Genomic DNA, 25,909 nt, shown 5'->3' with positions numbered 1-25,909 from the left:
GAACCATACGTGCTCATAAGGTGCACAGACATACATTCACAGGAAACACCCATGCACATAAACTGGTCCCCTATGTAACTGCTTTATAGTGTGGTAACATGTTCCTTTAAATAAAAAAAAATGTATCTCTGAAAAATAAAAGTAACTTACTGGAAACTAGATCATTTGCTACAGCTGGCTTGCTGAGAGATGCTTGGGTACGGGATGAAAATGCCATGGCGCTGTCCGCCACTACCCAAAGCAATAAGCTCTCTGGGATAGTGTATACGTTTTTGTCTGTTTTCTGACAGTCATTTATTGAGGATGTAAATGAGCATCACACTGTGCTGTTCTCTGTTGGAAATAAAACCGTGGAACATATCCCCCAAAAGTCATTGAATACTCATTAAGAGAGATAATTTAAGGACTCTAATTAAAAATCATTATCTAACCATTAATAATTATTAAAATGACAGTACCTTGAAAATAGGAGACCTTTATATGCTCTCCTCTAATGCTGTATCATTCCAGTTATACTAAAGATGATGTTTTTGAGGCACTGGTTCCTCTTTGTCTTTTATTCTTTGTCTCTTTTCCTTTCAGGCTTTCTGCATTTTGTTCTGACTGGTCCCTAAACACTCTCCTCTCTTGTCAGCACGATGTATTCCTATATCACTTCTTATTCTATTTAGATGTCAAATCTTCCCTGACCACCACACCAGCCCCTTCTCCGGCCTTCATATTATTGACCTGTCAAAATTTCACTCTATTTTCTTCCCTGAAATACATTGTTTTCTGGAAGTTCACATTCATTATTTCTTTCTAATATACATGAATATTTTTATCTCTGTACATCTGTTTAGCAGTAGGATAAGTGGAATAAGAATATATAGTGTGTCTTTTTTTTCTCTAATGTTAACAACATAATCTTGAGTTTTCAGAATTTGCTGAGTGAATAACTAGGGTGGCATTGTAAGAATGTAAAGAAGGCTTATACAGTGGATCAGTGTTTCAGTGTGCCATTACAAAACCTGAAGACCTGTGTTCAATCCCTCAAATTTCACGGTGAAAGGACAGAATGTATTCCTCCAAATTTTCCCTAACCTCTACACATATTCTGTCGAACCCGTATATCCAAATGTACATAAACGCACATGCCAAAAAAATAAATCCTTATTTATAAAAACATTAAGGGTTTTTTTGTTTTTTTTTATTGTTGTTTTTTTTTTTTTTTTTTAAAGAAAGGCATAAAGTCTGCAATATCTAAGATACAGAGAAAGAAGCTCTGTGTTTGACCAGCTAGGTCAAGAATGCCAAGGCTTAGTTTGTGTAATAGAAGAAAGTCATTGAGCTAGAATGTGTCATAGTGGATTTCACCAAGAGTGAAGGACTTGTGTAAGGATGCAACAGCAAAGCTAGAAAGTCTTTAAAAAGAACTAAAACATAAAATATAACTCTGCTTCATTCAAGTGGAAGAACACTACTAAAGCACTACCAAAAAAATGACACAGGAAATTGGTATTGGAGTAAGGAGTCTGAGAGTACAGTTTTTATTTAAAAGAATACAGGGACAGGGTGATGTGCAATTGTCAAATATCTACAGTTCCTGAAAATAGGAAGATATGAAAAAAATTCACTAAGCAGAAGGAGGGTCTCTTTTGTCTGCAGTAAATGGTGAGCATAGTACCAGAGGTCACCTTCCAAAGCTAAAATGCCAGGACCAAAGGAGAAATAACACTGCAAGCAACTTTTAGAAAACGAACTTAGGTGCAAGCATTTGCTGTTTAAAGGGGGAAAAGCAGGATGATTTTTCTCTGTGTAGTAATTGTGTTATCAGTAGTCTTTTTTTTCTCTTTACAAATTAGATGGGTAAAACCATTGCTTTATGGAAGTAATCTTAGCCAAAATTTTGACTCTCAAGACAGACCACCTGCCAAGTTTCCTAAAATTTCTACTATTTAAAATATTCCTTTAAGGATGTAGTAAAAGTCTGCTCTCTTGGAAAAAAATCTTTTTTTTTTTTATAGAAAACCTCAAAGCCTTCTGCATCTGTTGCTAGTATTCATAGTGATATTATGAGATTCGTATTTCTCCATTGTGTTTCCTCCCTTATGTTACTGTGTGGGTAGAACATCCATTTCAGTGGTTACCAAAAGTGAATTATCAAAGACATGCAGGGAAATAGGTATGTTCTCTGCAAATGCAAAAAGAATTAATATAACTCTCATCCACACATAAGCACATAAGTTATCTTTCCAGGTGCCCAACTGCATAAAAATTTTGTTACGTGTATTATCTTAATTTAGTTCCATTTTAAAAAGTTGTGTTTGAGTAGAAATGTAAATTATTACAGCCATTATGAAAACCATTATAGACATTCCTCAAAACACTGCAACTACAGCTACCATATGATGAAGCAGCTTTACAACTGCTATTAACCCAAAGAATGACAAAACACAGTAAGAAAGATGACGTATCCCCATCGCAGAACTCCTCGGAGAAGCCAAGTAAAACAGTCAACATAATTGTCAGGGGAAAAAAAGTGGTACATATTCACAGGAGAACCTAGTTTTCCATTAAAAATTCCCTTATGGCCTGTAATTTGTGGCACTAGCAATGGAATTGAGGATGCTATGTTAAGTATATTAAGCCAGACATAGTATGACAAACACAAGACGTCCTCATTCGTATATGGGAGCTAAAAGAATGGATGTTGTAGAAGTCGAAAGTCTGAATATGTTAGAGGCAGGAGAGTGTTGTGGGAAGATAGAGAGATGGTAGCTAATGACTGCAGAAGCTAAGATGTGTAGGAGTAACTTGTAATACTTCACAGCTTGGGCAGTCAGGTATTAGTGATTGACAACAGTGAATTTTTGTCAAACATGTAGGTCAAAAATTTACCAATATTCCCAACAAATAAAAGAAAACATATTTTAAGTAGTAAGTGTGCTAATGACCCTAATTAGATTAATACATAGTATGCACATGTACTGATATATCAGTGTTTCAATAAATATGAGCAATGATTCTGTGTTCATTTTCATATTTTAAAAAAAAAAAATCTGTGTACTCATATATTAGTCTCCCTCTAACTCTCCCTTTTCTTCCTCTGATAATCTTGTATATGATTTGATTAGTATTAAAGTAAAAAAACAAAAACCAAGAAGGGAAAGTTTAATCTATACAGTTGCCCAAAGGAGGGATTTGGAGGCGAAGAAAACACCATGACATATGTAAGCACCCAAAAGGCCAGGAGACACAGTAAGAAAGTCCCGAGTACTAGGAAAAGCATGTTGGACTCTGGACCAGCATCCAAAAGAAAGAATAGTAGAGAAGAAACATGAAAAAAAAAAGTCTCCTTTCTGAGTTAGGACTGAAAAAATGCCAATTTAATAGAACCACATGGTACATTTTTAGTAATGTATCTAATTCAAAGCCTTTCTCCAAACATATGATATTTAGAAACTTGCAAGTCTGGTTAATGTAATGTTTCAAGAATAGACAGGTTTGTATATTAACACAAACTAGGTATTTGTCTATTTTTTTTAAAAATCTTGATAAAAATATATCCATAACCAAATTGTGTTACTTGAGAACAAAAATAGCTCCTCTGCTTGAGTCAAGTGCATTGTATGAAGTAATTCAGGTGAGCTCTCAGTGAGTAGGCAGGCAGCCTTTCTGTCACTCCAAGAAAAGGTCCCAAATCCAAACCATAGAGACAACAAGGATACTTGATCCCCTATCAGGTTTACTACTAATCAGTTTCTAACTGGAGTCAAACTTCTGCTCTTGCTTCTTGGAACTAAGTTTCTCCTTAACCAGAGTAAAACTTAGTGATTCTAATTTGGTAAAGCTATACTTAATATTTAAATTATCTTGTTCCCCTTACCACCATTCTAATAGAATAAGACTTGGTAGTTCGCTAATACTGTGCTGATGACAGTATTGGTTAGAACACAGGAGTATAACATGAAGACTATTCCAGTGAGTTTCCAACTAATTAAAAGAACTCTAGGCTTCTGTTGGCGCTGATTGACTGCCACAACTTAGGAGTGTGATCCCCCTTTGTTTCTTTCTTTTCCAGCCCTCTCTGCTACGTGTGACTGCTTGTGCATGATCTGTAACTTTTTCTTCATAATCTATTGCATCATATGCTTGCATACTTCTATTTTAATCACTGACGAAAATCAACACTGAGACCTGGAGTATTTTAATGAGACTATATCACCAAATATACTGGTTATTAAGGAACTTACTTAGTTTAACTAACAAGATCATTATCTCCCAAAAAAGATATGATTTGATAAAATTATTATTTAATTATTTTTATGGGCTTTTTATTACAGTGTTAGAATTAGCTGATATTTATAATTATATTTACTTTAATCCAGGAAGATTTTAGAGTTTTGCTCCAATTAAAAGGGAACATTATACTAATGATTTCATGTTGCTGTGTGGATGAACAATAATACACTGCTTAAAATATTTGCTTATCATTTCCTTACTGGACACTAGTCCAAAATTTCTGAAATAATATTGAACACTGTTCTTAACATTATGCTAATGGATTCACTTTCTTTTGATTTTTCTTCTGTTTTCTTTTTCTAATTATTTGTATTGTGAATCAGCTTGACCCCAAAGCATTCCTTTGAAAATATTTACTTGAGAATATATGAATTTAAATAAATCTATTGCCTTTGAAGAACTTCTAGATCTGTAGAATAAGCCAATATTATTATAGTTATGCCTGATTTGTTCAAATGCTCATCCTTTACTGATAATAAGTTCTCTCTCACACTTTTGATTCTGATAGAGAATTTAATGTAGAAAATTCTGGCAATTGTTAGTATCTCGGTCTATGACCATATTCCACACTATAAAGTTTCCATGCAACTAGAAAGATGATTCTTTTACCTTCCAGTTCCCTGCAGCAGAAATCAGTGTCCTTCCCAGAGCTAGGCACTAAATTCTACTTTAGAAAGCAAATATGAGGATTTGAGACACTTAAATTATATCTATGATGATATACATCTTTCTGCGGATAAAAGATATTGGCTTTTAAAGTCTAAAATTATGATCTTTGAAGTCATTATTCATTCATTTCCCTTACGGCCAGCAAACCATTTACTTATCTAAGAATCCAAATCCCATTATCAGCATCTATATTTTTATTAAGATCTAGATCAATTTCCCTTACTTGTGATAACTACTATTTTTAACATTAAAGATAGTACAAAATTATCTAAATAACCATTGAATACAAAAGATATTTTTAAACTTACTGTATACAAGTAATAATTTGTTTTGCATTAAATAATACATATTCGAGGTGAAAATGCTTAAAAAAGCTTCTCCAAGCTATTTATGAATATAATTCAATACTTTGTATTATATATGATTAAAGAAACGATGAAAGCTTTGAACTAGATAGGCCCCCTCAATAATGTGATAGGTAGGTATGCCTTCAACAGCAGCTTTAGTTACTACTGCTTCTTTTAACCTTATGTGCCAGGCCTCCTAAAATAGATGCAGTTCTCATAGCAGGAATGCTCCACAGTTCTGTATGAACATGAAGTTTGTTCTGCTGAAAATATTCTTTTTTTCTTGTCTAACTTAAGCATCTAGCTAGTTTTTAAGACTATGCACAAATGTCACCTTGTCTTTGAAAAATTCTGTGAAATTTACACATGGAATTTACACATTTATTGTTCTGCGTGTTCTACCACATTGATATCTATCATATATATCTATTATTGTGTGGATAGCAATGTGTTGTTTCTTAACCTTTCTGTCTCTTCTATTAGATTAATATTTTTTCAAAGGAGACTGAAGCATAAGTATCTTCACATACTCTGTGTTGAGCATTGTGTCTCTCAAAGAAAAGGTGTTCACATTTTATACAAATTGAATGAATGAGTTTTCTTTACATATTTGTCATGTTTTTGTTTTTCACACACACACACACACACACACACACACACACACATATATATATATATATATATATATATATATATATATAGCTCTTGAGCTTCATAAATGCAGTATAATAACTCTAGCATTCGTTAACTAATGTTAGAGTTTGAACCATTGTTGTCCCCCAAAAAAAATCCACATCAGAAAGGCTTAGATGCTGGTACAGTTATACTGGAAAGGAAAGATACATTTCAGAGGTGAGAACCAGGTGAAGATATTATTTATCAGATACATGATCTTCAAGAAAATTTTGTGACCTCTGGCTTTTCCTCTTCTTTTCTCCATAACTATGAGGAGAAGGTTTTCTTCTATACATTTCAGTTATTGACAGTCCAAAAGACAACAAATCTGCCCAATGGCGAACTAGAAACTTTAAAAGAGTATGCCAAAATAAAAGTCCTCTGTCATTAAGTTGATTATCAATTACCCATTAAAGTAATAGAGAGCTACATGGAATAACTAGTCTTTACTAAGTACATGTGTATCATTTCTGGCTCTCTTCTTTCCCATTGGAAATTTTGCTCTATCAACACATTCAGCATAACTCACTGGGTTTTAGCAGTGGACCGAATGGCCTGAACTAACAGATGTTGAAGTGATAATACGTAGAGTCGTACTGTCAAGAAGCAGACCTGTATAATAAATATAAACTGTGCCTAGAACTACAGTCGAGATTCTCTCACAAACATCAACACAGGTGTTGTCATATTGTTGTGGGTATTTGTCAATTACATATATTTGACACAATCTATATTTAAGGATTAGATTTCATCATTCATTTATTTAATCAATACATTGGTTTTGAGTACTTATCAAGTATTAGAAATTTGACACATTGTGGGACACTATAATATAAATAATATAAATGAACACAGCTATGTTGTATGTCCAATGCTGTTTGCATGGAGTATGCATTCTAAATTAAAAGGAATTAATTTCTCTTTATTCATAAGATATCCTAATTACATATATGATACATTTGATCTAGAATTACTATAACATCTCATAGATGTATTCAAGTAACAGGCCTAATCCCTTTTATGCAGCTTGTCTTGGTTTGTTCTTGTGTTTGTTTGTTTAAATGCTTTTCCAAAAATTGGATACCATTATATGGTTTCTATACAAAGAAAGCCACTTATTCTAATTCCAAATGAAATTTTCAACAACTTCATTATTTTCTTTGATCATCAGGTCCAGGTGCTAGCATGGTTCATGGATGTTGTAGAACTTGTGGAACATAGAACCTTGCTAGAGGAAATTTGTCACTGAAGTGTGCCTTGGAATTTATACTAGTCACTGTCTCTGAGCTAGCTCTCTCCTTCTATCTATTGCCATATCAGCTTAAGTTTTCACTAGCATGAAGCCACGGTGCCAATTCTACCATGATGACTGACTAGAAAATAAAAGATGGTAGAAATAGATTGTTACTTCCTCATGCAACTTTTGCTACGTATTCTGACACAGCAATGAGAAAAGTAACTAATTCAAGTGACCTTTACCTTGACTTATAAATTCTATCATAATAGGGGAAGCATTGTAACTGATACCAAGGAAAGGTTGTAAATGAACTTTAAAAAACACAGTGAATAATTAAGCAAAAAATTGAAAACTGAACAAAATGGGAGAAGATACTAGAAACATTAAATCTCTGAAGGAAAAAACCTATAAACTCTTAATAGACCAATAAATAAAGACATTGTAATCAATGTCAATCAATTGATTGATTGTAATCAATCAATAAGTAAAGACATTGAATCAGTAATATAAACAAATGAAGATCTAGAAAAAGACTGTATAAGCGAATTGTCCAAAGTATTTAGTGACTTCACCCAGCAGTTATCAAACTCTTCCACAAATGATATAGGAATGAACATTTCCAAATTCACTATTGATATCAGTATCTTCTTGCCACTGAGCCACAAAAATACAATTTGAAAAAAAAAAAAGTAGTTCAATAGTAAACGCCATTGTTGACCAAGAAGGCAAAAAATATTCAACGTAACACTAATGGATAAATTTAACACATAGTTAAAAGAGCTATGCATGATGGCCAAATTATATTTATTATATAAATGTAAGGATGTTTTAGAATACATACCATTACATGTGACCTTTTTTTATAAAATGAATAATAAAATATATGATCAATGGATGCAAAAAGTGTCAATAAGTTTCTTTATTTAAAACTCAGTAAAATGGATGTGCAAGAAATTTAGTGCACTCAAATAAAAGCTGTATGTAAAAGGTATACCAAGGGTTTCATATGGGATAGTAAAAAACTAAATGCACTTAATTCCTATAAAACCAGCAAGAAGGCAAGGAAGTGTGTCACTTGTATAAAAGGCCCACCAGAGCTATCATGGGATAGTGAAAAACAAAAGGCAGGGAAGAGGGTAAAGAAGTGAGTCACTTGTGATCAATATTCTGATATCAAATCCCTAGCTAGAGTAATTTGTGGTCAATTTCCTTTTGTATGTAATGGCACAGAGGACCCTGTGGAACATATGCAGTTACCTAAACCAATCACATATGGACACATACTGCTTCTTCCACATACAGGTCACATCTAAAGCACTCACTTTTAAAGAATCAGTACAATCGTTGTTGGTGGTGCTAATGAGAATTTGGAGTGGAAATTGCTTACCAGCCAGTCTAAGATTTCACTATCACAAGAATATATTTTAAAACATTGATTCATATCCTTATGAGTACTGGACACTTATAAATTTATTAGAGGGGTAAAAATCATGTTGCTTCTCCCAACATTAAAAATAATTGCATCTGCCAAAACATCTGCATTTTCTACACACAAGTTTTTTCAACTGAATTGAGAGAATATTTTGAAATCTCAAACAACATTAGATCAGACTGAATGTCTTGTCAGAGTTGATGTCATTTGTATAAAAAGAACCGTATTTTTGTTTACTGTTATTTTTGTTTTGCTCTGAAGGTTTTATTTCGTTCTTATTGAAAATAGATTTTTTCCATACAATATATTTTGATTGTGGTTTCACTTCCTTCTATGTATCCTAGTTCTTCCTGAATTACTCTCCCACTTGATTCCCTAAGTTTTCTTCATCTCCTTAGAAAATAAAAAGCGGTTTTTTCGCCTCTACAATCAAGCTCTCCCAATAAACGTGTGCAGAAGGATCCTGTTGCAGCGTTAGCCTCCTTTGCTGAGAGCTACATCTGACTACGGTCTTTTGACTCTCCTCAGCTATAACTAATTGTCAGAGGTGGAAGTATAAAGATAGTCATGATATAAAGCATGAGCTCTCCCAGTAAAGGGCCCAGGCAGACTACTAAATGGGTAGTCATAGGATAGAGAAAGGAAAATGGCTCTTAATTTGGAAATCAGTAGAGTGAATGTAGCCAGGGGGCTGTTAAACCTGTGCTCTGATGAGCCTTGATTTTCATTTCATATATATATATATATATATATATATATATATATATATATATATATTCATATATATGAGGATGAAATAAATATATTTTGATTATATATATAAAAAAAAAGAAAATAAAAAGCATGTAAGGAATAATAATAAAACAAAAAATAAGATAAATCAAAAGCAAACTGGAATATGACAAAACCTGTTTTAACTTTTGGAGTTAATAAATTACCTTTACCTGTGTACTCAAGATGAAATCCTGCAGCAGAGACACTGATGTCTGATTGGAAATTTAGGTATAAATTATTAGATGTACTATTGAGAAGATGAGGTATTGTTGTTCCTGAAAAGACAATTGACAAGTCAGGTCAAGGATCATGTGTAAAATACCACAGCACCAATAAAGAAATTAAGTCAACTCATAAGCAGTCAAGCCATTGTAACTAAAACTGTAAATTGCTCAAAAGGATTTGAGGAAATTCAGTAAAAATATTTCCCCCTTTATCCCATTTTATTTCACTGACCCAGTCTCTGAGAGTGACTTATGAAATGATTTCAGATAATTTCCTAAAGTTAGAAACATAAAGAGTGTGCCCAAAAGCTGTTTGAGTTTCATGGAAATTGCAAATCATATGTGTGAATTAAAAATAACAATTATTTTACAATTTGCTTGTGTTCTTTAGACCATTGTAATGCAAGGCTTTGTATAGATTTAGAGCAGTTATGCATTAATTCACATTTATTAATAAAATAGATGCATTATTCTTCAACAGGTTGAATACTTGATATTTCTTATACTCTGATAGCAAAACTGATGGTTAGCTTTCCAAAAAAGACCCAGTTTTGAAATAATATTAGCCTCTTTCTCAGCAGATTTATTATAATGGATTTTGGAACTTCTGAAGCAAATGAACCTTGTTCAACCCAACTATTAAATTTGAAAATATAAAATATCTGCCGGAACAAATTAATCCCTGCCTATTCATTCAGAAACTCTAAATATCCAAGAGTTTCAAACAGCAAGCATTGAAAATAACTATGAATTCTGTTTTGAGATAAACTCCAAAGTAGATGTGTGTTCAGAGCTACATATATCTTCAGACTATTCATAGGGAATATTTCATAGGGGAAAATTCATAGGGAATGTTTACACTTGCTTTATACGGATGCCTATAAGATATCCTGCTGACTGCTTGGGGAAAATGGGAAAAATCACTTATAGACTGGATTTTGATACGGAATTGTTTATGATCTGACTGTTTTCCTTGATGTCATCCCTGCCAGCTAGGAAGTAAGAGGTAAACAGATGCCAGAATGTCCAGACCTGCCTTACAACTTAGAGGTTCATAGTAATTAAGAATTCTGATGCTGTCGTCTCTCCAGCTGGGTCCAGCTCTCCATCTAACCATAGCGGTTCAAACTCTGGCAACGTATGATATGTGTTATATGTTAATGACACATATCACCTATACTATTTGTATAAAAGGATCATCACACACACAAAAAAGAATCATGACATATTGGTAAACTATTACTAGAATGCTGGAAAGCTTCAACGAGCATGTATAACTCCTTTCAGTACTTTAAAACTTCTTGTATCTTAGGTCCTAGTGTATGATTCATAATTAAACCTCAAAGAGTTTGTAGCAATTATTTTAATCCTTTTTCTATACTGCTGGTTATATTTTCATTTTCAATGAACTCTGATTTCTTTTTTACCTGAATAACTTCCAAGTCTCGGTGCATTGTTGTCTCCCCCATCATAGAAGTCCAGAGAATCCCAGTTGTGCTCCGTAGCAAAGCTAACTACTTGTACCTATGAAATAACAGTTTCTGGTGAAAATTAATGCTTCTAAGCAGATATGCAGTCTAGAGGCACCCACTAGAAGACAGATCACAAGGTCAGACAACATCCCTGTTGATATAATAGATGGATCAACAAAAATTGATTTGGGGTATAATATTACTGGTCAACATGAACTAATTTGTATGAGAGAAGCGTTATGGAACAGCTGGCAGAGTGCATGATGGACATAACGTGGAAGTTGATGTCTCCATTTTAGAACATACTGTTACTAAATGCTTTGGCTTAATTTGCTAGGAATTCAAATTCATGTTCTAAATAGCTAGCTAACATTAATGCTTTGGAGTACTAGACTTCTGTCAGTGGCTCAATTTTCTCTTTGCTTTACTGTAAGAAAATAAACAGATCTGTGGCTCACAAGCACAGAGGACTGCAGTGCATTTTCAGTAGGTTTATTCTTGAACTCATTTCCATGTATAAATCCATTCGATTTTTTTCTTTAATATTTACATTACTGTCAATATAGGCAGCCACAGGCAGTATTTTGTAATAGATTTGTATGGATCTTTCAAAGACTATTTTTATTAATGTAGTCAGAATAGAAGTCACCTTGAAGATCCCTCGTGTGAGAAGGCAAATACCGGGCTATGATTCTGTGTCTATTAGATTTTATTTAAAGAAACAGACATGTGCTATTTTGTTGTACCTCACTTGGCACAGTATGAAGTTTCCAGGAACCCATGGAACTCACAACTGTGGATTCCATTCTGTTCTTTATAGACTGCTTTGTAGCTTTCAAGAAGGAAAGGGAGAATTTTATTAGAATGCATTCATTTTTACTAACTGGATTCTGTTATAAGTGTAGGTACTCATTTGCTACATAGTTATGACAATTCTGCTCATTAAACTGTTCTTTTCTGCAAAACAGCCCTCCATCACTCTCCTATTCAAGTAGATGCTGGCACTGCTGCTCCAGGGGTGAGTGGCACATGGCAGGAGATATCCTGCCTGCATGATTGGCAGCTGATCTAATGTGCTGTTCCAGAACAACAAGGATTAAAGCTCCAACCATTACTTTATTAAACAGTAATTCATTCCCAATTATTTTCCGAATTTTTCTTTTCTTCAGTCCAATGTAAAAAAAAAAAAAAAAAAAAAAAAAAAAAAAAAACCATTATACTATGCCAAAAATACCTTGTAAAGATTCATGCAGAAGTTGATTTTTGATCTGAGCTTAAGGTAATGAGAAGCTTCTACAGGAAGGAAATTATTAAGAGTGTGAAACGGTGGATGAATCAAACCATGATCTGGACTCAGTGGACTCTCAGTAATCCAATTTAGCCACAGTAGAGAGAATCTCTATGTAAGAGGAAAGCTGAATGCATGGTTAGAAGCACAATAGAACACAGACAAGGAGTGCTGCTTAATGATAAATACAAGAAACACAAGTCAGGGTCACTGGGTTTGAAACTTCCTTATAACCTTTACTTAAACATGTCTAACTGCCTAGAGATGCTGTCAATCTTGTGCTGCAAATTCTTCACAAAAGTTATTGTGAAGAAATTGTCTAATTCACAGATTCCCTAACATTTAAGCTAAACAATGTGTATTAAAAGCTTAATGTGTAGTATAAATTGAAAGCTCAGAATCTTAGCTGAGAAAGATGAGGAGAGAAAAGTGATTAAATACTAAACACTAGCAAAAATAATCATGCACTTGAAAGTATAATTATGCCTTCAGTTTTCCACTAAAGGATTGCGAATTAGGAGGGGGATATAATCAAGACTTCAAGTGCAGATCTGAATTGGTGGAGGAAATGAAAGTGGAAAGTGAAGCTCTCTACAGATGAATTAGATAGGATGCAGAAGTGGGACAGCAAAACTCTTGGTGTCACATGTGTTCACATGAGGGCAATCACTGGATTCCATGTGATGTAAACAAGAGACTGAGACTAGATATTCAAGAACAATTTCTGTTTTCCCCTGAGTTATTCAGAGCATAGAAGCAGAACAACATTTAAGCATTTCTAGGTGTGCCTGCTATGCTTAAAAGGGGAAGAACATTTGTTAAATTCTGGATTTGTCCGTGTATTTAGGAGCAACAGATCTTAATACAAGGAGCTTATAAATATTACCTTATTTATTGGGGTGGGATGCACCTTTAAGAAGTAACCAAATGGAAAACCTTAAGACATATGAAAAAATGTACTGAAAAAAGTATAAAGGTAAATAAGAAAGCACAGCATCCACAAAAGCCAAAACCAGATGGGTGTGGCCAAAAGCAAAGAAATATATGCTCTTATTCAATGTTGGGGAAAACATAGTAAGAAATTCACAGAGACCTGGAATAGGAGAGGACCTATTGCTAATTTGATGTCTGTATAATGATACAAGATTTGGATACTCAATTAAATAGCTATTTATTTCATGATGATAAAGTATTCACAAACATCTGATACTATTTGTGACTGAGAGTCTAAGAAATATAGCTTGATATGATATCACCATATTGAGTATAGAAGCATGAAATGGCCAGAAAAACTAACAGGCAGTGTTCTGGAATCTCTTATGCAAGTTAATGAGTGAGAAAGTACAAGGACAGAAAGTCTAATAAGAAACAACAGAAGTATATGGTTTCATTTCAGCCTTGTGAGAAGTTTTGGGAAAAACTAGCCATCGTGGCAGCAGGATAGCTTTGTGGTAGAGTATGCTGGATAGTTTGGGGTCAACTTCACATAAACTAAAGTTATATGGTAGGCTAGAATCTCAATTAAGACAATGTCTCCATAAGACTGGAGTGAAAGCAAGTCCATGGAGTATTTTCTTAACTAGCAATTGATGTGTGAGCATCCAACCCATTGTAGATAGAGCTATCTATAAGATGATGGTCCTGGATCCACAATCTCCTCTGCATCAGCCCTTGCCTCCATGTCCCTGCACTGTTTGAATTACTGTCCCGACATCCTTTGATGGTGAATAGTAATGTATAATTGTAAACCAAGTAAATCTTTCATCCCATGTTGCTTTTGGTTGTGTTTCATTGCAGCGATAGAAACCCTAACTTTATCCCTTTATTCTGGAATCACAGGAACTTAGGAGATTCATGTTGATAATAATTATGCAATCAGTATTTCTTCATGATTTCATAAATAGTTCTTTTGTTAAATGCAGCTCCTAAGAAGCTGTCCCTGGGACATTCTGATAAAATAAAGAGGGAAAGAAATGAATCTATCATTTCTTACAAACATATCACATCATATTAATATAACAGACTGATCTTTTTGTTGACATTTTCCCACACAACTCTCAATAATAAAATATTGCCTATTTTAGAATCTTTTCTGAGTTTTTCTACCAAAGCGTAGTTCATTTCAACCCAGAGCTGTTATATTAAATATAATTCTTAATACATACATGTTTAGTTCCAAACCTCTAAAGTTAAATTTTTCTCAAACCTATATATTACTTATAGAACAATCAATAGATTGTTCTTAAAATAAAACATAAAAGATACACTAAGTATGATATGTCCAATAATAGAGTCCATATGGGGACTTATTTCTCAAGGTGATAAACAGTCCTCCTGAGTACTTAAGAATCCAGTATACATATCATGCTATGAGATTTCTAAATACTCTGCTAAACTCAGATTCTGTTTTGTAGGTGGAATAAATAAATGTTGTGCTTTCTAAGTAAAGATTTTATATTGGCATTGACATGTACAGTTTTGAGGCTGTTTGCTCAAGGCGAGGGATATACCAAAATTCGTCTGTAGATATTTATTATGCACTTCTAACTCTCCAAAATAGTTCCAAATCCATTACTTGAGGAAATGTCCATGAACTTTTCTAAAAGTATGTACTGAGCTTGTAGTGCCATGTCCTGCGGTATGTGTCAGAACTATGATGGCTGCTCGTCTCAGCAGCGTATAAACAATTAGCAGGTGATAGGAAAATCTAATAGTGTTATAATAAAACTATATAGGAGGAAATTTAACCTCTTATCTAGTTCATAGAAGGTTTATCACAGAAATATGTTTCATACAGAAATGAAAGTAAGGTTACGGCAAATAAGGAGAGATGTTGGCTACTGTCAACGACAAAGGAAATAATATTCACAGTATCCACAGGAAAATGGATGTCACACTGTTACAGCAATGGATGTTGTGAGCACAATAAACTTTAAGAAATGGTACTGAGCACAGAGAAATGAGTACTTATGAGTGTTTAAAATGATGGGGAAATGCAGGTACCATGAGTAAGAAAATGATACAAAGCACATGAAACTCAAGAAGAACGAAGACCAAAGTGTGGATGGACACTTTGCCCCTTCTTAGAATTGGGAACAAAACACCCATGGAAGGAGTTACAGAGACAAAGTTTGGAGTTGAGACAAAAGGATGGACCATCTAGAGACTACCATATCCGGGGATCCATCCCATAATCAGCCACCAAACGCAGACACCATTGCATACACTAGCAGATTTTGCTGAAAGGACCCTGATATAGCTGTCTCTTTTGAGACTATGCCTGGGCCTAGCAAACACAGAAGTGGATGCTCACAGTCAGCTAGTGGATGGATCACAGGGCCCCCAATGGAGGAGCTAGAGAAAGTATCCAAGGAGCTAAAGGGATCTGCAACCCTATAGATGGAACAACAATATGAACTAATCAGTACCCCCTGGAGCTCATGTCTCTAGCTGCATATATATCAGAAGATCGCCTAGCCGGCCATCAGTGGAAAGAGAGGTCCATTGGTCTTGCAAACTTTATATGCCTCAGTACAGGGGAATTCCAGGGCCAAGAAGTGGGAGTGGGTGGGTAGGGGAGTCGGGGGGAGGGTATGGGGGACTTTTGGGATAGCATTGGAAATGTAAATGAGGAAAATATCTAATAAAAAATATTAAAACAAAAGAAAATTATAGTATAAGATTTTAATATTTAGAAGTGGTTGGTGGTTGGTTGGTTGGTTGGTTGGTTGGTTGGTTGGTTGGTTGGTTGCTCTTTTTATTCACTTTGTTAGGAACAGACTAAAGAGAATATGTCTGGATCAAGGATAAGACCAATTTGATCTTTTGTGGTAGAAAACACAAATGGAAAGAGAGACTTATGAAAGACCGTGTTGGAGCAGTTTGTTAGACACAAATGTAAGTCAGAATAAAATTCAGAATTTCTGGCTTGAAAACTAAATGTGGTTGGAGACATTGTCATATAGAGAATGACTGAGAAAATAAACTGTATAGAGATTGGTGCATGCTGAGAGTGGGGGATGGAGAAATCATTTGATGAAAAAAATCCTAGAACTACTATTGGATAATTTAGCAATAAACTTAGCTGTAAAACCCATTGACTAGTGTAGATAGTATAAATCTGGTGTTATAGATGTGGGCTTCTTCTATTGATACAAACACTATCATTAATTCTGTCCATCTTTCAAAAAAAAGGAGATTTTGTTTTTTATTTTGTCATCATTGTCACTTGTTTTTCTTTTATTATCTGTTATTATCCGAGTCATGCTTAGCTCATAACAGTCACTAGGAACATAGAAGTAAAGACTGTGAAAAGAAGATGACAGAAGCCGAAGTAAATAGGCTTCAGACTCTCGAGAACATTAGTACCTGCATAAGGGGTTGACATTAAAGAAGAGACAAGATTAAATATAGAAGCAGGTGATTCGGGTAAAGGAAAGGTCCTACGATCCAAGAAAACATTGATGTCATGACTAAGGTGGGGAGAAGTGTTTTGAGAGTGACAGGAGAATCTGTAATGTTAAACTGTGTTGTCTCAATGCACAGATCAGCAATGCAAAAGATTTAATCATGCAGGTGTTCATGGGAGAACAGCTTGATTAGAGCATTAGGTACTAAAGCCACACTGCAGATTAACAAAAATAGGACAAGATAGTAGAGAAATAGCTGATAACATTTAAATAATCAAGGACGTCCTTCATAGACTTATAAATGAATGAGCTAATGAAAGTTCTCTGTGATTCTCACTTCAGAGCACAACCAGAGGTATGTACAACCCTGAAGTCTTTGTTTAACCTATTTTCTTCAGAATGTCTATTTAGGAGAAAGGCAGACAAGAATCATGAGAGGAAGGAGGAAAGATGCCTTAAAGAGGGTATGGACATCACAAATGAATAGAAAGAGATTGGCTGTCGGATAAAGGGTTAAGTATGAAATAGGGGAGAGGACTAAAAACAGGTAGGCTAACTAAAACTAAGGGTATATAAGAAAAAAACTGTGAAAACCCACTCCTTTTTCAGCTAATTATATATGTATGTCTGACTATATATGAGAGCAAAGATGTTTTGCATTGAGAACAATACTGCTCCCCCAAAAACCTGCGTTATTAAACCAAAATTTCAGCACCAGCTATGGGACACCACCCTATAAATTGCTAGTTGTAGAAGCCCCCTGCAGAAGCCCCTTCTAACACAAAAGGCCATTGTAAATGTGCTTGCTTAATCAAGGAACAAGATGATACAATCCTATATCTGCAGACACCACACTGGCTTATAGGACATAGAGACATCAATCTCAGGCTAACTAGGAAAATATCCTGCTGGATACCTTTCATAGTACTGGAATTATGCCATGTGGGGTTCTGGATGCAAAAATAAATCATTGTTTTATTCAACATTGTATGCTGAATGCTGCAATACCAACCTGCCTGAATTTATGTACCCACTGCTGCAATATTGGCATGGTGGTTACTGGGTAGTCAACAGTTTCCTGGTAGAATTCCAGGTCTGTCCCTCAGAGGGAATTTGTGCCTGAGGTTGTGAAACTAGTCAAAAGCTCCAGGATAGGGAGGTCATTGGCCCTAGCTGGACCTATTTCCTGCTGTTTCACTCAATGCTCATGTTGTCAAATTGCACACTAAATAGGCAACTGATGCTCTCAACTGTGTTCAAAGAATCATGCTTTTTCAGTGGTTCCTATAGAGGTGCCACATATGAACAAAAAGCTAAGAATAAGTGGCTATGAATGAGCAGGGACACTCAACTATAGATGCGGCATCTATTTCAACCCTACCCTCAGGGATTAGGGAACATTTTAAAAGCAGGAGTAGGAAGAATGTAAAAGTCTGAGGAAAGGGAAGAACTCTGTGGAATGAGGGAGACATTGCATGTATTAACTAACAGCAGCTGTAGTCCCTTACATGAGACCTATACAAGATCAAACCATTCAAGATTCCAGTGTGGAAGAAGTTGTTACAGAGGCTCCATCCCTACCTTAAAACTATTGAAAATTGATAGCTGCTAAGAAAATGAAAGTCAGTTTTCTTTAGGAGTGTGACTGCTGGTAGCTTGCAGATGCTGTAGTAGATAATCCACACCCATAGATATCTTTAATATTTTTGTAATCATGTTATTTACATATTTATCTCTACTTCTTCCTCTCCCTTGCCCCTCCCCTCTCCCTCTCTCCTTGTTTGTGTGTGTGTATATTTATGTGTGTGCATATGTTTATGTACGTGTTTGTGTGTGTGTGTGCTTTAACTTTGTTAGTGTCACGATGTACATGTGAAGGACATTTGCAGTAGCTGATTATCTCTTTCTTTTCTGTGAAAGAAGGAATCTAATCCAGATGATTAGGCTTGGCAGTGAGTACATTTACTTGTTCATCCGTCTAGCAACCCCGAATTTAATAGTCTGAAATATACCATTTATTTTGTGCCATCAATTGTCATGTTTTAATGTTAATGTCTACTGTATGGGTCTTTTTTTAGATTATCTTCACAATGACCTATTCTGAAGACATATTCTTAGGCAGCAGTGTTCAAAATCAGTGCATTTAAGGGGTGATTGCATCGTGAGGGCTCTGACCTCTTCAATTGATTATACTACTTATGCGTTCATAAGTCATTGGCCTACTCAGAGATATGAAACTTTAGGAGATGGGTTCTCCTTGGAATAAGTTACTGGAAATGTGTCTGTGGAGAATTTATCTTTACCCTAGCCTTGGCAGTTTTTTGATGGAAATAATCTGGGCCAGAGAATACTCTATTGGATTTCTGATATACAAAACCCTTGAGCTCCTTATCTCAAGATTCTATTATGTGTAGTAAAAGAATTTGGTTTGTTTTTGTTATTGTCTTCTTGAAAGCTGGATTTTGCTGTGCTTTCAGGTAAAAATATTAATAGTAAACATATTTCTATTAAACTTTTGTCAATTCAACTATTTGCTGAAGTTTAAGAAATAATATGCATCCTGCCATTATTGAAAATATTAATTCCAAATATAAAATGAAAAAAAATAAGACAAAGTTAATAAATATCCTTACTTGAATTCCAGCTCCCTCTGGCACTGTGATCTTCCAAACACAATTCAAATTGTTGTCATAAGGCTCAGGATATCCAGGAGACAAAATAGTCCCTTTGCGCTTAGTTAAAATTCCCCCACAAGGCACTGAAAGTTAAGCAGCATGAAAGCCAGTTAATTCTACTGAAAAGGATTACAATAAGACAAAGGTCAGACAAAAGTTTCCGATACAGAACAGACTTGTAAACAAAACCACATCACCTTATGTTTTAAGACTCAAGCATACCACAATAATGTCTCCAGAAATTAATTATACAGCATTCATAAATGAATAACTAAAATCATACAATTATGGCTATCATATGTGTTATAATCTCTAAAACTTATTTGACAGTATTCCTCACACACAGAAAATAAAAAGTAAAACAAGGTAGGTCAATGCATACATACAGACTGAGAAGTTTCTTATCTACTGTTATTTGGCACCTCCTTTCTTATTCTTGGGGCTTGGGGGTTATGAGATCTTTTAGAATCTAATATTGATTTTGGTAGTAATTACAATGAAAACATTCACTTAATCCACTCCATATGACAAGAATAATAACTCTTGAATTTAAATTTATTTAAATCTCCAACAGTCCAAACAGACTATAAAAAAACATTTTTCTTCATGCCATAACTAAGGGAACAGAGTCATTAGAGATCAAAAGATCTCACAGCAAGTGATGAACCTAGAATCTGCCTGCTTGTTCCCTGGTTCAAAGTCCATGTTCGTTGATGTGAGGAAGATATTTCATGTGGTTATTATCAGCTTATCTCCTAATAGAAAAAACAATATGTTCAATATTCTTTTTTGAAACTCTCCACTGATATTGAGAGTCATATTATTGATCAGTATTTATTGATCCCTGTGATTTGCTATGGTATGAGTTTTATTCCTTTACTTTTGAATTACTGTCTTGAAACAATTCCTTGAATCTTGTGTGTGGTTAACTTCTTCATACAGATGTTTTCCTGCTTGTGCCATCTTTAGATCTAGTCTGCTATATAGGTATTATTCAAATTTTATTTCATTTTGGAATAATTTTCTTTCTCAGTAAATTATATTTGATAGTTTTTCCAGGTATGATAGTCTTGACTGGTATTTGCTGGTCTCTGAGAAATTGTAGATAATCCATCCAGGACCTTCTAAGTTTCAGAGTTTCCATTGAGGAATCATGTGTTATTCTAATGAACCAGTCTTTTTATGTTACTTAATCTCACTCCCTTTCAACTTTTTTTAAATTTAATTTTATTTGTAATCCATTATTTACCTTCCATATTCCTCCTCTTAAATATACACTGAGTTTGAGGTTCCATCTACTTGCAGAATGTACTGCATGTAGGTTTCATGTCATGAGTGACCTTTTTCAGATTCTGGGCATTGCCTAATGCATAATGCATGAGTCTTTGGTGCCTCGAAAAATGGTCTTTCAATTTTTTGGAATATAAATGTCTCACTCTACAAAATGAAAACACTACTGATTACAAAATACTTTTTGAGAAAATGCAGAGTATTACTTAAAGAAACAAATCCATTTATTAAAATATAATAAATGACAAGTTAAATTTCTTTTGATTACAACTATTATTATTTTGAATAACACAGTAGTCTGCACATTGAATATTTTTCTAGCTTGCCTATAATGTACCAATAAATAAAAAAAAAATAAAAACATGTTATACATGAGAGAAAGGAGAAGGTGCAGACAGACAGACAGACAGACAAGACAGAGACAGAGACAGAGACACAGAGAATCAAAAGGGAAAGACACATAGGAGTCTGAGGATGTCCTTGGGTCCTCTCTTCTCCTCTCCTCCCCTCCCCTCCCCTCCACTCCCCTCCCCTCTTCTCTCTCTCTCTCTCTCTTTCTCTGCCACATTCCTTTGAAACAGCACCTCTCTCTCTCTCTCTCTCTCTCTCTCACTCTCTCTCTCTCTCTCTCTCTCTCTCTCTCTCTCTGAATCTAGTGTTATGCTGTCTGCCATCAAGCTGTCTCTGTTCTCTAAGCACCTACCTAGGTTATAAGAATATATAAACTTCTCTCTCTCTCTCTCTCTCTCTCTCTCTCTCTCTCTCTCTCTCTCCCTCCCTCCCCCTCTCTCCACATGGGTGATCTCCCTCTTTCTACCTTCTCTCTTTCTTCCTGACTTTCTACAACAAAACTCTAAAACCATAAAAAAATTAATATACAAACTATTATATGAGGTAGGGGCTGGGATTCAAAGGAAGATTTTTTTTGCTTGTAAACAAACATTTATAACTATAAGCTACCTTGCCTTCACGCACATATTTAAAAAACAATTTTAAATAAATCAATCATAGTTTGGTGACACTACTCAAGTCAAATAAAAAAAATCCAATGTACTTGTTCAAAAATAGTACTACAAAAGAATTAACTAAGTGGCAATATTTTAACGTCCTTTTTAAAAATTATTTTATGTTTGTGTGAGCACACATTTTTGTGTGGATGCTCTCAGGAGTCCAGAAGATAGTGTCAAATCCCATGAAAGTGGAGTTACAGTTGTTTGTGAACAGGTCCCTCTTCTGTCTGATCAGCAAGTATTCTTAACCACTGAGCTTATGTTCAGATGCCATCTGTTGTTTTCTTCTACTACATTCCCAGGATTAAACACAATGTCAATAAAATTGGTCAGAGAGTATTTTGCACCTTTAAAATATCAGCAACTCGTATATAGGTCTCAAAAATATCCTGAAAGAATTAAACAAAAAAAAAATCATAAAATAAGTATCTGCTCCAAAGTTAATTAAATAAATAGGTGATGATAGATAGATAGATAGATAGATAGATAGATAGATAGATGATAGATAGATAGATGATAGATAGATAGATAGATAGATAGATAGATAGATAGATAGATAGATAGATAGATAGATTGATAGATAGATTTAAAAAAACAAAAATCAAACAAACAAAAAAAAAAACAGGGAAAATGGAAAGTTCATTCTAGTCCTCGGATGAATTAAAACACTACATTTATTCTCTTACATCTTTATACTATTCTCATTTTCTTGGCCTGACATATTACATTCATCAAAGCACTGGCTTCCCTGCATAATTTATATATAATACGTACTCCCAAGTTTCTGTCAAAATGATCCTTCTAAAGTTATAAAATGACACAAAAGAAAACAAACCCATAACTTAATCTTCCATATAAACACACTGCATTTCTTCAGCCTTTCTCTTTCTAACTAATCTCCATCCCCATGTAAAGACATTTACTTCCTTATCTTCTGTAAACACCAAGTGTTTACCTCTAGCCATAACTCCTCCTCCAATACGGACATTTTCCAGTCAGCATTTCAAAATTCAAATATACAAGCAATGCCTCCACTGTTCTTTCCTCTAAGCAACTCTGATATTCCCACCAATAACCCATCATATTCTTAGGTCATAAAACTTAGACTCATCCTGATTTCTCTTATATTTTATAGTCCTATCTAATTTCAGTCTCTCAACAAATCCTGTAACTTTCTCTTAAAATATATGCTTGGACTGAAGGCATTTCTCAGCCAGGAAAAAAAAATACCCCAATGAAAGCCAGATGTCTGATTTCAGTCCACAGAACCTAGTTTAAAATACAGGTGGTGCAGCACATCTTGTAGGCAGGACATAGGCTACAGAAATTGTGAGAGTGGCCAAACAATGACCGGTCCAGCTGGAGACATATGCCACTAGACAGAACCCCACCTTGAGATTGCTTGGAGATCCAGAACTCAAAAGCTGGAGAGCCCAGGGACCTTGGGTAGAGCCAAATATGACTGGTAACAACAAAACCAAACAAGACAAAAACAACAGCAAAAGTCCATGAAATGATTGCTGATGATATTCTGCTATATTTATAAAATGTCATCAGAGAGGCTTCAACCACTAATTGATGGAAACAAATGTAGAGACCCACAGAGACCCACAGCCAATCATTAGGTGGATCTCAAGGAATGCTACAGAAGAGGAAGGATTGTAGGAGCCATGGGGGTCAAGTACACCAAAAGAAAACCTACAAAATCAACTAACTTGGATTCATATGGGGCTCATAAAAACTGAACCAACAACCAGGGGACTTGCATGCGTGTGACCTAGGCCACCTGCAAATTATATATATATATATATATATATTATTTTTTTCCTTGTAGGGCTCCTAACATTGGAAGCAGGAGCTGTCTGTAACTCTTTTGTGGACCGTTTTCATCCTACAGGGTTGACGTGTCTGTAGTGGGTTGGCCTAATCTTATTTGTTTCTGATGTTAATACTGGTTCCTCAAGAAGGGTTGCGCCAACAAGTATCATTTACTCAGGTGATGTCATCTGAACCTTCTCCCATTTTTAACTGGTCAATAAAAGGCTAGAAATTGTGACTAGGCATTGGAAGGGAAAGGTGATTGAAGGCTCTAGAGTTGTGGTAGGTAAGAAGAGAGGAGAACTGTTCAGGAGAGAGAAAGGGGAGAGAGAGAGAAAGAGAGAGAGAGAGAGAGAGAGAGAGAGAGAGAGAGAACAGAGGAAGAGGAAGAGAAGCCTCAATTGACACAACTGTGTGGAGGGGAGAATCTTTTAAGGCTGGGGAATAATTTAGTATAATGATAGATCTACCAACTCATTCTCTGTCTGAGCCATCTCTATGCATAGTAGAAACCTCCTTTGCCTATGTGTGCCTCTGTCAGAATTTTACTACCAGTAAGAGAAAAATATCTACCCATTCAAGGCATGTAGCTTATAATTATAATATCTGGATTTTGTGTTTATACGGGATTATTAGGGTGGTAAATTCCAGCAACACTTGTCCAGCCTTAATATGAGGAAAGGTACCCATTCTTACTACTACTTGATGTTCCATGTTTGGTTGATATCCATGGGAGCCCTGCCCTTTTCTGGAGAGAAAGGAAGGAGTGGTAGACGTGAGGCACAGTGAGGGGGAACTGGGTAGAGAGGCTGAGAAGACAGAGTGGAAAGTGCAGTCAGGTTGTAAAAAATAATAGCTTTTGGAAATGTAGATAAACTAGCCTGTATCTGCAATCCTAGCATTTCCTTAACAAGAAAAGGGGCAGAAAGAATTCAAAATCTCAAGGCCCTAGAGTATGAAAGCAGGAACAAAAGAGAGCAAACTTCAAGGAGGTTGAAAGCAGTATGAACCTCACTCACACATGTACTCATGCGTCTGCCCATGTGCGTGCACTCACACACACACACACACACACACAGGCACACACATACAAACATACACTCAATAAATAAGTAAACAAAAAGTATATTCTGACTCAGTAAATATCTCCAAGACTCTGATCTTCTGATATAAATTGCCTTCCCTTTTCTTCTTCACTACAGTGTTAGATGCACACTTAGTCTGATGACTTCAACTCGAATCTTTCACTAGAAGTGATTTTTTCAGAAACATACCAAGATCACTTCACATTCCACTCAGTGACTCCCTACACTATTTAATTTGCACTCAAAATAGCCTTCAAGGATCCCTATCTTTGTCTGCTTGCTTTGTCTGAACCATCTCTACAGAAACCTCTTTTGCTTATGTGTACCTCTGTCAGAATTTTACTACCAGTAAGAGAAAAATATTTTGTTGATTTCAGAATTAAAAATTATTCTTGACTCTATGTATGGATGAACAAATAAGCCAATAAAGGAAAAAAGTTCAGGTCATGTTAAAAAGTACACACACACACACTCACAGACTTAGAAATTCATAAATTTTCCACTCTAATAAAAATGAAATAGATAAATAGATAGATGATGTCATTACCAAGGGAACCCTTCAAGGAACCTTAATTCCAGGTCTAGAGGGCACTTGAATAACAGGGATGGAATAAGCAGCTAATTAAAGACTTTTCCCCTAAGGGTTTAGGTGGCAGCTTCAGGGTCTTTTCAAAAGAGACCTCCCACTGACTGAAGTCCTGCTACCTAAGGCCTTGTATTGTCAAAGCTATTAGTGGCTGCAGGGGGTTATTTGAATCTCTGAGTCTCTGCACAGGACAGCCTTGGGGCTTAAGACTGAGAAGTTTAAGAACACTGAAATGTAACAGGGTCAACTTTGAGGATGAAAGCTCTGTATCCAGTCTAACTTTTATTATTCAGCTTTACATGTTTCATAACTTCAGTTTTTAATCAAAATGTTCCTATTTTGTGGTAATTTGCCTATAAATTCTTCAGATTCCAGCTTTATGCAAGATTCCAGTTGTTTCCATCTCACCTGGTTACATTTTCTGGATTCTTTCATTTAGGTAGATTTTTGTGTTTTACTTATATATAACTTTTTTTCAAATATTAGAAGTTTAAAACTACAGATGTATTAACATAAGCATCAGAATGACCAGGTGCATGGCTATGTAGAGCAATACTTAACTTGGACTCTAGGTAACGTATGGGAAGGTGGCTACTGTTGTTACAACTCTACTTGCATTCAGGAAATTAATCAG

The 25,909-nt window shown here is 35.1% G+C and overlaps 1 protein-coding gene across 3 annotated transcripts in view; it reads right to left on the bottom strand.

Annotated features, from left to right (window-relative positions):
* Positions 1-25,909, bottom strand: part of Csmd3 (CUB and Sushi multiple domains 3) — a 1,262,970-nt gene that overhangs the window by 150,233 nt on the left and 1,086,828 nt on the right. For all 3 annotated transcript variants that reach the window (XM_029469819.2, XM_021183659.3, XM_029469820.2), the window contains 3 exons: positions 19,445-19,569; positions 11,070-11,166; positions 9,589-9,693 (listed from right to left, as the gene is read on the bottom strand). In XM_029469819.2, the coding sequence (XP_029325679.1) occupies positions 9,589-9,693; positions 11,070-11,166; positions 19,445-19,569 (327 nt within the window). The remainder of the gene's footprint in view (positions 1-9,588; positions 9,694-11,069; positions 11,167-19,444; positions 19,570-25,909) is intronic.

Source organism: Mus caroli, unplaced genomic scaffold (genome assembly GCF_978045245.1).
Source record: "Mus caroli unplaced genomic scaffold, Mus_caroli_1 scaffold_16, whole genome shotgun sequence".
Classification (NCBI taxonomy): domain Eukaryota; kingdom Metazoa; phylum Chordata; class Mammalia; order Rodentia; family Muridae; genus Mus; species Mus caroli.
The sequence above is the reverse complement of the archived record's forward strand: the minus strand, read 5'-3'. Positions and strand labels throughout refer to the sequence as shown.